General features: G+C 39.9%; 1 protein-coding gene across 5 annotated transcripts in view; it reads right to left on the reverse strand.

The window, feature by feature from the left end:
* Positions 1–14,137, reverse strand: part of LOC108420546 (protein quaking) — a 132,197-nt gene that overhangs the window by 87,181 nt on the left and 30,879 nt on the right. For all 5 annotated transcript variants that reach the window (XR_005130322.1, XM_037538795.1, XM_037538796.1 and 2 more), the window contains exon 2: positions 7,205–7,347. Coding sequence is in view for 4 of the 5 variants with exons in the window: in XM_037538795.1 (XP_037394692.1) it covers positions 7,205–7,347 (143 nt within the window). In the remaining variant the exon portion in view is untranslated. The remainder of the gene's footprint in view (positions 1–7,204; positions 7,348–14,137) is intronic.

Here is a 14,137-nt window from a genome sequence, read left to right on the forward strand (position 1 = left end):
CTGTACTGTGCAAGTTCTAGTTTCTTTTTCCACTGATGTGCTGCTAAATAAGGAGCGGGAAATATCTCGGAAAAACTATGCACATCATTGGCTCAACATTCAATTTCTGGTGTCACTCCAACATCAGTCACCCCAACACCATCTCTTAGATATGAGTTTTTTTTATATGTGTATATATATATATATATATCACATCCCACTCAATATCTATAGGCATTAATATGGAGCTGGTTCCCCTTTGCAGTTATAACCGCTTCCACTCTTTAGGAAAGCTTTCTATTAAATTTTGTATTATGTCTATGCATTCATGCAGAAGAGCATTTGTGAGGTCAGACACTGATGTTGGATGAAAGGGCCTGGCTCACAATCTCTGTTCTAGTTCATCCTAAAGGTGCTTTGATGGGGTTGAGGTCAGAGCTTTGTGTGGGGTAATTAAGTTGTTCTTACCCAGCCATGGCTTTATGCATCTTGCTTTGGGCACTGGGACACAGTCATGCTGAAACAGAAAAGGGTCTTCCCCAAACTGTTCCCACAAAGTCCCTCAAAATATCCAGGTTTGCTGAAGTATTCGCCAAAGCCAAAAAACTCGTCTATCAGACGGACAGATAGAGAAGTGTGATTCATCACTTCACAGAATATGTTTCCACTGCTATAGAGTCCAGTGGGGGCCACTTTACACCTCTCCATCAGACGCTTGGCAATGGTGATGCAAGGCTTGCATGCAGCTGCTCAGCCATGAAAACCAAAGCCATGATGTTCTGGCCGCACAGTTTTTGTGCTGGTTTTAATGCCAGAGGAGTTACTGATCAGCAGAGCGCTGGTGACTTTTGTACACTAAGTGCCTCAGCACTCAGCGACCCCACTCTGTAGCTTTACATGGTCTGACACTTCATGGCTGAATTACTGCGGTTTCTAAGCACTTCCACTTTTCAATAATACTACTCACATTTGATCATGGAACATCTCAAATTCAGTGAGCTCTTTAGGATGACCAGTTCTTTACAAATGTTTGTAATGACTAGGTGCTCGTACACCTGATTAAGAGGTATGTCCCAATACATTTGTCCATATAACGTACATTTCCAAATATATATACACACATACATATATATGAATCAAACAGCTGACTCTGACTTGCAAATGACACCCACACACATGCACACTTTTACACGCAGCAGTAACTATAGATATGAGCATTGAAATGAATGCTCACAATTACAGCGAGCAGTGATGTTCCTCTAGCTCTGTTGTCTTTCTCACTCTAATAACATTGTTCACCAAATTGGAACGGGGTGTGTGCTGCCAAGAGAGCAGCACCACTGCACGAGTCTGAAGGAGCAAATTAATTTCCGTGCCGCTGCATGCCTGTCTCAGAGACGAGTGTGTGAGGCGCCAGGGTGTGTATGAGTTTGTTCCCTCTCTTTTATCAGGCAGACCAGGCCACTGTTCTCCTGCCCTGATTCCCTGACCTCATCATACCCTCACATTCATCACCACTTTGCATCCACAGCTGGTTATCATCCCTCCCCTCATTCCCCCTTCTCCTTCCTCAGCATTCTCCCTTTAATGTATTTTTTCTCCTTTAAAACTAACCCCCTCCTATCCCCTACTTAGAAATACCAGTGACCACCTATGAAGAAATAATTGGAGATTTTGAACCCTACAAATGGAGATGCCCAGGTGCCACCACACATAACAGTCTTTCACCCACTATCATGGTGTGATAATTAGAGGGCCGTAGTCTGCTGAAGAGAATTTGTGAAGGTTTAGTGGCTAATAAGCTATTTAATTCTTTTCTGGAAAGGGGTTAATGCGGGGTGTGGGGGGGGGTGTGCATTAATGCGGGGGGTGGGGGGGGTAGTGTTGTTGGAGTGGAGGGTAACATGCTATAGTTTAAATTCTTGAAATCACAGTTTGATTAGTTGATAAGTTTGAAAAGTTGATATAGTTACATTACTTGCATCTGCCATTCATAAGACATCTTATTCTAATTATATTTATTCTAATTAGTGTTTGTATTCTATAAAAATGAGTAATAAGTAATCCAGTACAGTTTTAGAGAAGTAATTTCCCATTTGTACCAAAACATCAAAAGTCTGAAAACAAAAAAATATATATATTTTTTTTTTTACAACTTTCCACATTTTAGAATAAAAGACATCAAAACTATAAAATACCACACATAAAAATATGCAGGTTATGGTTTTCAAGTGTATTCCTCTGTATGCTGATAAAAAAAGACAATTATTTATACAGCAGCTGAAATTTTACAGGTTTAATACTTGGAAATAATTCTGTACATTTTACTATTTGTATTTGTACCAGTACTATTTCTATTATTGTCTTGTATTATATTGTCTTAGAGACAATATTTATTTCATCTAAAGGCATATCTGATGTACAATGTACTGTCTAATGATCATTATATAAAGCAAAGTAAAGACTAAATCATTTTCAACAGAGGATAGAAATGTGTGGCAATACACACACACACACACACACACACACACACACACACACACACACACACACACACACACACACACACCTCTTAGACCTCCTGGGACTCTGTTCTCAGCTGGGGGGTTATTTGAGGCCCATCATTTCATCTCTTATTCCTCCTAATGAACCCATGCTCACTAATAATGATCCTGGGTGTCCTTCAGAGCAGCAAGGACAGCCAGAACCTTTATGCACACATGCGCGCACACACACACACACACACACACACACACACACACACACACACACACGGCCAGTGGCCTTTTGCACAGCCAGAAAACTCTCACAGCACTCAAGAGAACAAGTGTAGCTCCACTAAATGCAAACTTTTTGCAATTTTCTGAAGAATGTAGAAGATGGATGGTGCAGCACAAAGGGCAAAAAGCCTGGCAGTATTTCAATTAACATATTTTATATCCACTGCATCAATTCAGAAAATAGTGGATGTTTGTCCCACCCATAGTAGCTTCTCACAATCACCCAATGAAAAAAGACAATACATTCACTGCAAGACTATTGCTTTAAAACCAGGGATCAGTCTGCAGGTCAGTGCAGTTTTGTTTCTGTGACTGTGGCTTCTCTGCTATCGCTTTCAGTAAACAGTATTAATTCAGAATGCTTTTTTAATTTTTTTGCTAGAAAAATAGGAATTATTACAGCTGTTTGAGCAATATAAATACACATAAAATGTTTATATAAAATAAGATCCTTTGTTGAGTGTACGGCTGCCATTATTGATTATCCATCCATCCATCCATCCATTTTCTAAGCCGCTTCTCCGTCAGGGTCGCGGGGGGATGCTGGAGCCTATCCCAGCAGTCTTCGGGCGGAAGGCAGGATATTACTGATTATATTAGTAACTATATTAGTAATCTCCTGATTAGTTTGATGATTAATAGAGTATCCTGAATTTAAGAAAAAGCCCAAACAAAAAATAAGACTGAACAATAACAGTCCCTACAGACTTTCAAATATGAGCTTACTGGAAAAAGATAAACTGAGAAGCCTTTAAAAAGACTATGTGGCAAAAAAAAAAGTTATTGTAACTGAGGCTGGAAAGGCCCAGTCAACTAGTTTTGTCAATATCATAAGCGATATCAATTGAAATTGCTGTGATAATTGAATTTGTGACTTTCAGAGCAAATAAATTTCACTTACAAAATTCCCTGTCAAATTCAACTTAAGGTCGTCCTTGAACAGCACCACTACTGCTCTGGCTGTGCTAACTTCTGAAAGGGTCGGGCTTCTTTTACCTAGAGCTTTTTGATTCCAGAAATTTTGGACTCAAGTCTGATTGATTCCACACAATAACCATCATTTCGAAAGCCAAAGTACAATATTAATTATCTTCGACTTTAGCAAGGAAACAGGGAGTACTAGTGCTACCTAAATTAGGCCTGACACAAAAAAGGCTATTCCACATGCTGAACTTTATGACTTAAGTCATTACTGTTGCAAACAGGGACACCGATACCAGGCTCACTAAGCAAACACAAAGAGCACACAAAACACAAGGCAGGAGAAAGTACAACTACATCAGACAAAGTGACAAGTAGACCAGACAAACACCGACTGAAACAAAGGGCTAGATAAAGGCTACAACAAATGGGGAACAGCTGGGCGAGAGAGGAGACAGAGACTACAGACAGGTGAGGATACTAATAGGGAAGGCAAGGAAAGGGCGGAGCACAAGAACCAAAACAAAAATACAAGCACATGGCAGAAAGCACATGGCTACAACACAGAGCAAGAAACAGACACAGGAACAAGGGGAAACCGTGAGAAATGCAATATTATTTGATTGTACGCAAATTTTCATTTCATTGCCATTCAAAATGGCATTTTAATTTGTTTCTCCTTTGTCTAAAGTAAAATACAGTGGGACTATTGATGTGTGTGTTGTAGAAGGATGTATTTTTCATACAGACTATGTAGACACTGACAGCAGAATATCTCTTGCTCCTTGTGCGTGTGGATGCAGCCTAACTTGAACAACACTATATGGACACTGCATGGAAATCTCAATTTCTAAATATCTGCAATCAACTCCTAGCCCCACGTTTAGCTTCTTTAAAGATTCAAAAGATAGGAAACGCTAATTGTAGCAGGAAAAACCTTTGAATGTTTTCTCCATTGGCTATAAATAAACACAGGAAAGAAACTTTAGCAATCAGTTTAGAGTCTGTAATATTATCTTTACTGTTTTGCTTTTGCTGTTTGTTTTAGAGGGTTAGCCAGCTTGCTAACTGCTAGCTCCTTGGCTAACTGCAGCTGCACACATCATTCACCTGCTGCCAACCATGCCAGTTATCTGAATTTGTTTTTGCTACAGATCAATTAGCAGAATCATAATCTCACAAGTTTATAATTATTTAAAATAATTATGTTGGTTCTGTGTTGTTACTGTTAGCTACCATGCTAACTGTACCAACACAGAGGGTTTTTTGCCACCAATTCTCTGGGCTAGTCTTGGTTACACCCAATTAAACGCAGACTGCATTTGTTTAGTATGCCTGTGGATTAAAAGAGTACAGTATGATATTTTAAAGCGTGCATTATGTAAACTACTAATAATTTTTACAATTATTAATAGAGTTTGCTTAATTGTGACAGGCCTGTTCTGTTCAGTGTATTAGATGTTCTGCATGACAAAAGAAATATTCTATATCCCATGTGCTTCTCCTAGACATGAAGTCCTTTTTGAAATTAGAGAAACTTAAGCCATTTTCTACTGCTTCTGTAATTTGGCTTATGAAAAATAACCTTCTGATTTTCTCACTTTGATCAAAATAGTGTCACACATATTGATTAACTCTTACAGCTCTACATTATAGAACTCTTTCAGCAGTCTGTCAGCGCAGAAGGAGAACTCATGCTTTTTTCATTCACCACCAGAACTTCTTACAATTAAATGCTGTTGTTAATCTCCTCTTCTCTCCAGAAGGGAGTTTAGGAGGAAGTTCAGAAAACAGTAATTCGTCATTAATACGATATTGAGATCTGCTTAATTTCTCTGAGACAATCTTAAGAAAGACATTTTTTATCTGTGGTCAAATATTTTGCCACAAAATAATGACAGATTTCTCCAATGTATTCTCCCACTCTTCATAACACGTATAGCCAAGATTCAGGAGTTATATTTATTTAATTCTTACACAGGTCTAATATTCTGGGTGCTGTTAAAGCAACCTGCCTAGGGTGTTCACTACCTTCCGCCAAATGACCACTGGGATAGGCTCTAGCACCCCCTGCGACCCAGAAGTATAAGTGGCTTAAATAATGTGTGTGTGTTGTTAAAGCATAAATTAGTCAAACAGATGAGCCTCAGAGCAGAATGTGGCACGTTCTGGTACCAATGCCTCCCCCTGTGGGGAATATGGCCAAATAAAACCTGGAAACCAAGAAACTTCAGCAAAATGGGGGGTACTGATTCCAAACAGTGTTCGTGCCCCTGCTGAAGAGGCTCAATTAATGCTGCCCATGCAGGAATCAAGCAGGGACGGAACAAGTTAATTGGGATCAATCAGCTCAGAGCTGGGCACGCTCCCTTGGGCCACAAGGCTGAGCTGAGCTGGATCTGACAGCGATTGCTTAAAAGGTTTGTTAACCACTGGGAAGCTGGTGACGCGTGTGAGCGTGTCTGACTCAACACAAACTGTAAAGCCGAGGTACAATTCAAAGTCACCCTCATTACTGAAGAAAACAGTCGGGGACAGAGAGATGCAGTGGATACAAACCACCATTTTAGACTAGATTCTACTACAGCAAGCCTCATCTCAAATGACGCCAAGCATGCAGTCTATTCAGCTACGATAATAGAATCTATGGCCTTGAGATGATAATCATGCCTAAAATGAGACAGAAAGATGAAGTCCTCCAGAGCGCATGCTGTAAACAATAACAAAAGTAAATGATTGAAATACCAGACGGCTCAGGCTTGCAGTAAGTGCCTATGACAAACCATCCGTTTGGTCCGTAGCAGATCAAATGGGCCCATAAAAAGAACTAAAACGTGGTATGCAACCTCACTACTTAAGTGTCTCCTAATGAAATCAATAAATTGGACGTGAGCCCATATCCTAATGCAGGGAAAACCAGATTACATTGACTTGTATGCCTCTGTAATTAAATAAGGGCAATCCTGTATGCAGCTGCACAGAGTTATTTACAATTCCATTTACTTATTTATGAAGATTTAGCAAAGAGTCTGCGTATGAATATTTATTTGGAAAGTAATCTTTTATTGACATCCAGGAGCACCCGACTTTCATTGTGTGGTATGAGCAAAACAATTTTTGGCACTCTAGCTTTGCTTTCTATTTTCTGCATACAGATTGAGTTTCCTCAAAAAGAGCAAAACAGCGAAATGCAAATAGCATACTTGAGCAAATTGTAATTTCCATTGATGCTGTAACTAAAAGCACTCTATGTGGGTGCTGCTCCATTACACTCTTCACCACAAATATAAAGGCTTCTCGATGATTCCTGGCTTTGATATTGGCTTCTAGGTGGGGAAAACTGGTACATAAACTACATTGTGTGGAAATTCATTAAAAATTTGTTAAAAGACTTAAAAAGTCTCTTCATTTTTCATTACACATTTTATTCACAAAAACAGATTTTTAAAAGGTTCTTTAGTGGTTCTACCATGGCTGCAAAGAATCCTTTTAAGAACCGTAAAAGCTCAAGAGTTGATACTCACATCAGGGTATTCTTTAACAGGCACATAGAGCTTCTCTTGGAGCTGAACGATGGGACCCACAGCATCTGGCAGCTCCGAGCTCCTCTTCTCTGTGCTGCCATTTAACGTGTCATTGTACATGTCCTTCCGTACCCTGCTGATCTCTGCAAGAAACACAAGACACACTCTTAAGTCACTGCAAACAGAACAAAATATATCTACCAGTGATGTGTTGTTTGTGAATGAACCAGGGCTCTAACTGGCTCTTTTAGGTAAATGTTAAGAGTTGACTGGAACTGAAGCTGTTTTTTAATTTTTTACTTTTATTAATTAAATTAAAACAAACGGTTGCATGTTGTGGCACTGCAATTGAATATTCATCATTATTCTCTCTTGGGTGTCTTTGGAACCCATAATCCCAAACACCTGTTGATTATTGTGTTCTTGTGTCTCTGGTTTTGTTCATGCTGTTTATGTAATTCTTGGCAAAGCCACTTGGTATAGTATAATGATTCAGAGCCAAATCCAGCAAGAATAGCAAGATGTTTTGATCTTCACTGTGACATCTTGATAGTTTCAGATTTATTTATAACAGTTTTTAGACAAAACATAATGCAGTGTTTGCTAATTAGTTAGGTTTTATTAAAAATTATGTGATAGAGAGTATCACCACCTAGGCTCATTTTGGAAAAAAACGCTGAACGTTGAACTGCTGAACAAAGAGCCGTCTGGGAGCTGAAAGAGCCAGTTGATCTGCCTCAACCTAAAGGAGCTAGAATGTCACTCCACCAATCTGACCTATTGTATATTTAACCCTTTACAGCCAATGCAAAAACATGGTTATGTGAAGAAAGTGATCTAAGTCAGAAATTTGTAGAGTTTTGTTTAGTTTGGCCCACAAACTGCATGAAACACTGTGTCACATATCCCCCCAGCCTTCACTCTCTGATGGACTCCTTTTCCCAGAACCCTCTAGACCAAAATGTGACTGTGACATCAGACCAGCCCACGTATCAGAGATCTGCTTCACCTGATTACTCACTCATCGCATCTGTCCATATTTTGTGGTTAGCTGGGTTAGTATTTAAGCCGGGCTTTAGGTTAACTCATTCTGAGGTATGCATGGGGTTTTGACTTTTTCTTTTTGCCTTCTCCCTATTTGGATTTTGTCTGCCTGATTAGATTTGTTTTATGTTTTTCTACCTGTGTATTTTGACACTTTTGGATCTGACCTGTGCCTGTTTTTTGATGACAACTCTGGAAAACATACCAACTAGTAAAGCCTTATTTGTTTCTTTTATCCGCACCCATCTGTCTCGTTCTGTCAGGTTACACACTGTGGTATTATCATTACTATGATTAAACAAAATAAGTTCTTACCGACCCAAAATGTGATCTGAATAAAAAAAAATCATAGTGCATTCAACAATAAAGGAAGCCTTGTGGATCATTTGCACAGTGATAGAAAACACTAGAATGTGAAAAGTTTAAGAAGCCTTCCTGAAATAGAAATACATGATCACCAGTGAGACGCTCAGTTCAGCGGGGTTAACTAATAATCCAGATCAATTTTGTAAGTAAGATATTGGGTGGATTAATTTATCAATATCATTAATAATGATGATGTATTTATTGCATTCCGGAAGAGCAGGGTACTTAGGCGATGTTGGCCATCTGCGTCTGCATTTCATTCATCTTAAAGCTTAAGCAAATAAATGTTACATTTCTCCATAATGCTGGTGGATCTATTCTTATTTTCTACGTTTTGTAAACGTGTGTGCATTAGCAGATACAATGGCACTGACAAATGGATTTCATGGAAAATCAGGGATATCTGAATCAAATTACCAATCAGTGCATCCTTATAAAGCCTAATTTCTTTTCTTTTCCAAGTTGTTTAAGCTTCTTGGCTGTCTGAGGTAAAAAAGTGGGTTAAGACGATGCCGCAGGAAAGCAAAGTGCCCCATTTTGCCTCAAGGCCTGAAGAAAAGGTCTCTTTACTGCACCACTGCCCTGCAGTTTCTTCAGTGCACAGTGGCTGAGGTCTACAAAGGTGCTGCAAGGGCTGCCTCTGTTTTAAAACACTCTGCTTGAAGAGGTTACAGCTGAGATCTACGGCAGGAAAGCCAAGGAAGACGGATGAAGGATAATCACTGTAATTACGCACAATCCCTTCTGTCACTTAATGAAGGAAGCAATAACTCTCCATTTCTTAAACCAACCATATTATCCTTGAGCAGAAGCAGAAGTAAGGGAATGGAGTGGAGGGGGGCTAGAAAAGAAACAGAAGGAGAGAGAAATGAGAGAGAGTGAGAGAAAAGAGAGGGAGCATTCTAATAAGGTGGGAAAGATAATTAAAACCACCAACTCTGTTAATATTTCATAAAAGACATTAAGTATCCTGGTCCCTAGCTGCCGCCACTGTGCGTTGTGTAATTCTATTACTGGAGGATGAATTCTCTGGTGCAATTCTCAGGGGCATACCAAGGAGGAGGGAGAGATGTAATTACAATGGGGATGGCTCGCTGCCATAGACATACTCTTGACACACACACACACACACACACACACACACACACACACACACAAACACACACACACACACACACACACACACACACACACACACACACACACACACACACACACACACACACACTTAAATGCCTGCCACTTCCATGACCTCTTCAATCCATATTCCAAAGCCTCCATAAGTCCTCTTTTATTTAGTAGGACACACAAAAAAGGCCCACGAATGCACAGGGTAACTACATCATTCCAAGCTAGGTAAATGAAAATGTGAAAGGTTAGTAATAGGCAATAATCAGGAAAGCTATGTGCTAATGGGTGATCCAAAACAACTGTACAAAGCACACTACAAGAACAGCACATGCCAACTAACCTTTCTTGATCAGATACATGGCCTGTGCTCTGAGCTTGCCCTGGACAGGCGCTTTGGCTAAACGTCTATTAAACGGCATCTCTCGCTCATCTCAATAAATTGCGGCTCAAAAGAGCCCTTTTGATGGCCGTAAATGACACTTGCGTTGTTATCAATGGTGATTTATACCTTTGCCGTGACATCCAAGGCTATGGCTGTGAGAGAGAGAGAGTGGCACTAGGAGAGAACTTCCTTTCAAAGGTGACAGGCACATCAGGTTGGCCGCACAGCGCGACGGTGTGAGGAGTCGCGCTGGCACATAAGGGATATCGCTGCTACAGTGGTGACAGAGTGGTGAAAAGGAACTTGAGAGTAGGGAAAAAAAACCTCTATGCTTTATACTCCTTCGCAGTGGCCAATCCTGAGAACTCCAATTACCTAATGGAACAGAAATTCTCAAAAAGGGACTTGGGCATAGTGCTGCAAGTTATTTCTGTAATAGATTAACCTATCAACTAGTCCAAAACTAGTCCTAAATGTTAAGAAGAGCCATTTTCTTCTTTCAGCAAAAATCAAACCACCTTGGGAGCCACATTTTATGTCCATTTTACTATCTTGGCTATAAATATGTCTCAGTATGTGCTAATGTGTCATTTTTAGGCTAACACATTCTATAGAAATGAAAACATAGACTTATGCTGCTCTGCTTTAAGCTTTAAAACTGTAGTTTACTGCAAAGGAGGATTATTTTACTTTTATCTAAAAATCTTATTATGCTGTGAAGCACAAATCAGGACAGTAAAAGAGCCACATGTGACTTGAGTTGCATGTTGCCGACCCCTGAACTAGTCTTACTACTATGTTTTCTTTGGTTCTTCTCCATTTGCCATCACTGCTGGAATTACTCAAACACTCTACTACCCCACCCTACACAACTCACAACATCACAGCAGACAGAATAGATGTGTCACAAGACTGAAACACATTAATTCTATTTTCCCCAAATACCCACCCAGTTTCAGCTCGACACTGACACTTGGTACCACAATGGTGCCATCTCTAATGACAATGGAAAAAATAGTCAGTGAGTCATTGCAACTGTTCTCTGGAGGTCAGAAGTTCTGCGTTATTAAGACACAATTAGGTGAACAATTCAAGGGAAATATGAGCATATGAGACTTACAAACACACATACACAATCACACTTCTCAGATCTCCTGGTCCTCTGCTCACAGCTGGGCTCTCAGACCTCTCCTTTCATTTCTAGCCTCACCTAATGATCCAAAACTTCCTCATATCAATCCTTAATGCTGACTCTCTCCTTATGTCGAAGGTGATATTTATAACAGCAACAGGGAATTAACCTCAGTTCTATAAATACCCAGTGATAATGATCTAAAACAGTAAATCCACTCCACCGAAGCTTGGTTGTATCTGCGTGGTGCATACAACAGGCTGCTATTCTCCCTGGTTCCTGGCACTCGACAGCTCAAACACAGCGGCAGTGCTGAGGATTAGCCTGCTGCACGCAGGGAACAGGATACACTGAGACTTTCATCAGCCGTGACGCCTGTGAATGTAGCCTCATTCTCCTCACTCTCCAGGATACCGCGGCTCCAGTTATTACACCCGCACTTAGCTGTTGCTTTTTCACCGCCACTTTCTTTGCCTGTCAGAAGCCATACTGCTAACGGCTAGAAGAAACCACCGAACATGCACAGAGTAAGAAAAACACTTTTTTTGCATGCGGGCACGTTAAAAGCCAGTTCAAAAGGTAGCCGATGGTGTGGTGAGGTGGTAATTGAATTAATCTGTCAGGGGATGATGGACTTTTAGGTGGACATATACAGATGCTCCTGTATAGTAGCTGCATTCTAGATACCAAAGGTTTCTTGAAGGCCTTTGAATTACCTCACCTGTGGAGCTCCTAAAAGGTTTGCAAAGGTTCTCTGAAACATCTTATTAAGGGTTCTTGGAAAAATGTAACCAAATCTGTCTTGAAAAGGTTCTGGAAACATGAATCGTAATTAAAAAGAAACATAAAAGAACCCCCAAAAGGTTCCCAAGAGTAGCTTTATTTTTTAGAGTTTCAGGATTCGGGGTGTAAATAGGACCAGACGGACGGTGTACTCAAGGTTGTGTTCTTTCGGCCAACTGGGGATCGCTGTCCGGTCCGTCAGACGAGACTCCAGACCTGAGGATGATTAAACTGTCAGCGGTGATTTATGAACGACGTTATTATGGCGCTTTAAAGGCAGTTTTTAGTGATTTGTCAGCTTTCTTGCCCTCCGAATTCAATCACTTTTCCTGTGCTGGCCTGCAGGGCTGGACTTGCTGCACTAGTGAGCACGCAGCAGCCACCTGCGCACATACACCTCACGCTCATAGAGACACAACACATACACTCGCAGACAAAACACACACAAGACACACACGTAGGCTGAACTGCTGAGTGGTACATCCACACAGAACCCTTACACAGGCAGCATCAGCAAACCATTTAAACTAGACTACATCTATTACACAGTCAAGGTTTTTTGAACATCAGAAATGTATTGCAACAAGTCTGTGCTGTTTGTTCTGATCCACTCATCTCTAGAGACGCTGGGATGGTCCTGCACAGCCCAGCGAAGCCTCAATCAATACATCCAGATTAATTTTCCTGTCACCGGGACACAATCTGCCTCGCGCATCTCCTGCGATTGGCCTTGCATTCGTCAACATCAAAAACTATTAACCTAGCTCAGAGACAACAACCCTCAGGACCCATGAGATGGGATCTAACAGCAGTTGTGAAAGTCTAAAATGAATAACAAAAAAAAAAGATAATAAAAAAATAACATCTATTCATTGTTTTATCTAACAGATCTGTTCTCTGTTTAACAGAAACCCTCTGTTAATCTCCCTCGTAGTGCTCTTTTACCCTTTCTATTATTACATCATTACCCCATCTCAAACAGAGAACAGGTTCCTCTGTTTGAGTCGTGGTGCTTATTTCTCATGCTGTATGGGAATTTTTCTCCTTCATCTTTTGCAATAAGGTGGATTTCTAGAAAGATGTCTGTTGTACATAGTAGTATGCAAAAGTTTGAACATTCCCAATCAAAAAATGTTTTTCTAAATGAAAATAAGGGATTTTCTACAGAGAACAAACTTGGTTTATGACAGTCCACACATTTTTGCCAGTTTCTACGTCTTTGCTAAGTTTAACATATTGGAAAATCAAATTTTACCGTAACTTTTTATTTTCCAAAATGTGCAGAAGTCTATTCTTTGGAGAGTACATGTTACAACTTATTTTCACATAGAAAATCAACATGACTGTATACAAACTTACTTTTAATTACTGAGGCATACATAGAATTTTAAGACTGATAATTAAGTAATAATACTCTGCACTGTCCATTACTATTACTAATAACTCATTTTTCTGGGATTTTTTTTTAGCAAGTTCACACTATAATCCATAGTTGAAGTACAGTGAGCGTAAAACGGGTTAAAACACTAAAGTGAACTGTGAACTAACTAACATTAGCTAGATGAATTACACATTCCCTCCAAAAATGCATCAAGACTGCCCATACTCATCTCTTTTCAGCTACACCCCAATGAAGAAAACAGTGGTGCTGACATGCCAATATATTACAGAACAATAGCGCAACTGTGGTTGTAGAATATTGTCACCTATAATGTAGTCACAAAACTGTAATTAATCTACTAATAAAGAAGAAATGGTGAATGTCACATGAACTTGGTTTCCCCTGTCCAGTCTCCTATATAGGCAGTGTTGTCACTACATCATTTGAGTGAGTTTCAAAGAATGGAAATGCCCAGTACTAGTTGCTACATGTGCAACAGAAGTGCAGAAGCTAAATTATCTGTTCTAATTATTGCCTGTAATTCCAATATCAGATCGATAATAATAATTACATTTCCTCATTTACTGGGGAATAATCTACTGACCATTCATATATCATGTGACCATAAAATGAACTGTATTAAACTGCACTGAACCTCCAGCTCTAATCAAAGCCTTTCTCAATCGTAGAATTTTGCACGGTCAAACCTCAGCA

Source organism: Pygocentrus nattereri, chromosome 5 (genome assembly GCF_015220715.1).
Source record: "Pygocentrus nattereri isolate fPygNat1 chromosome 5, fPygNat1.pri, whole genome shotgun sequence".
In the NCBI taxonomy this organism is placed as follows: domain Eukaryota; kingdom Metazoa; phylum Chordata; class Actinopteri; order Characiformes; family Serrasalmidae; genus Pygocentrus; species Pygocentrus nattereri.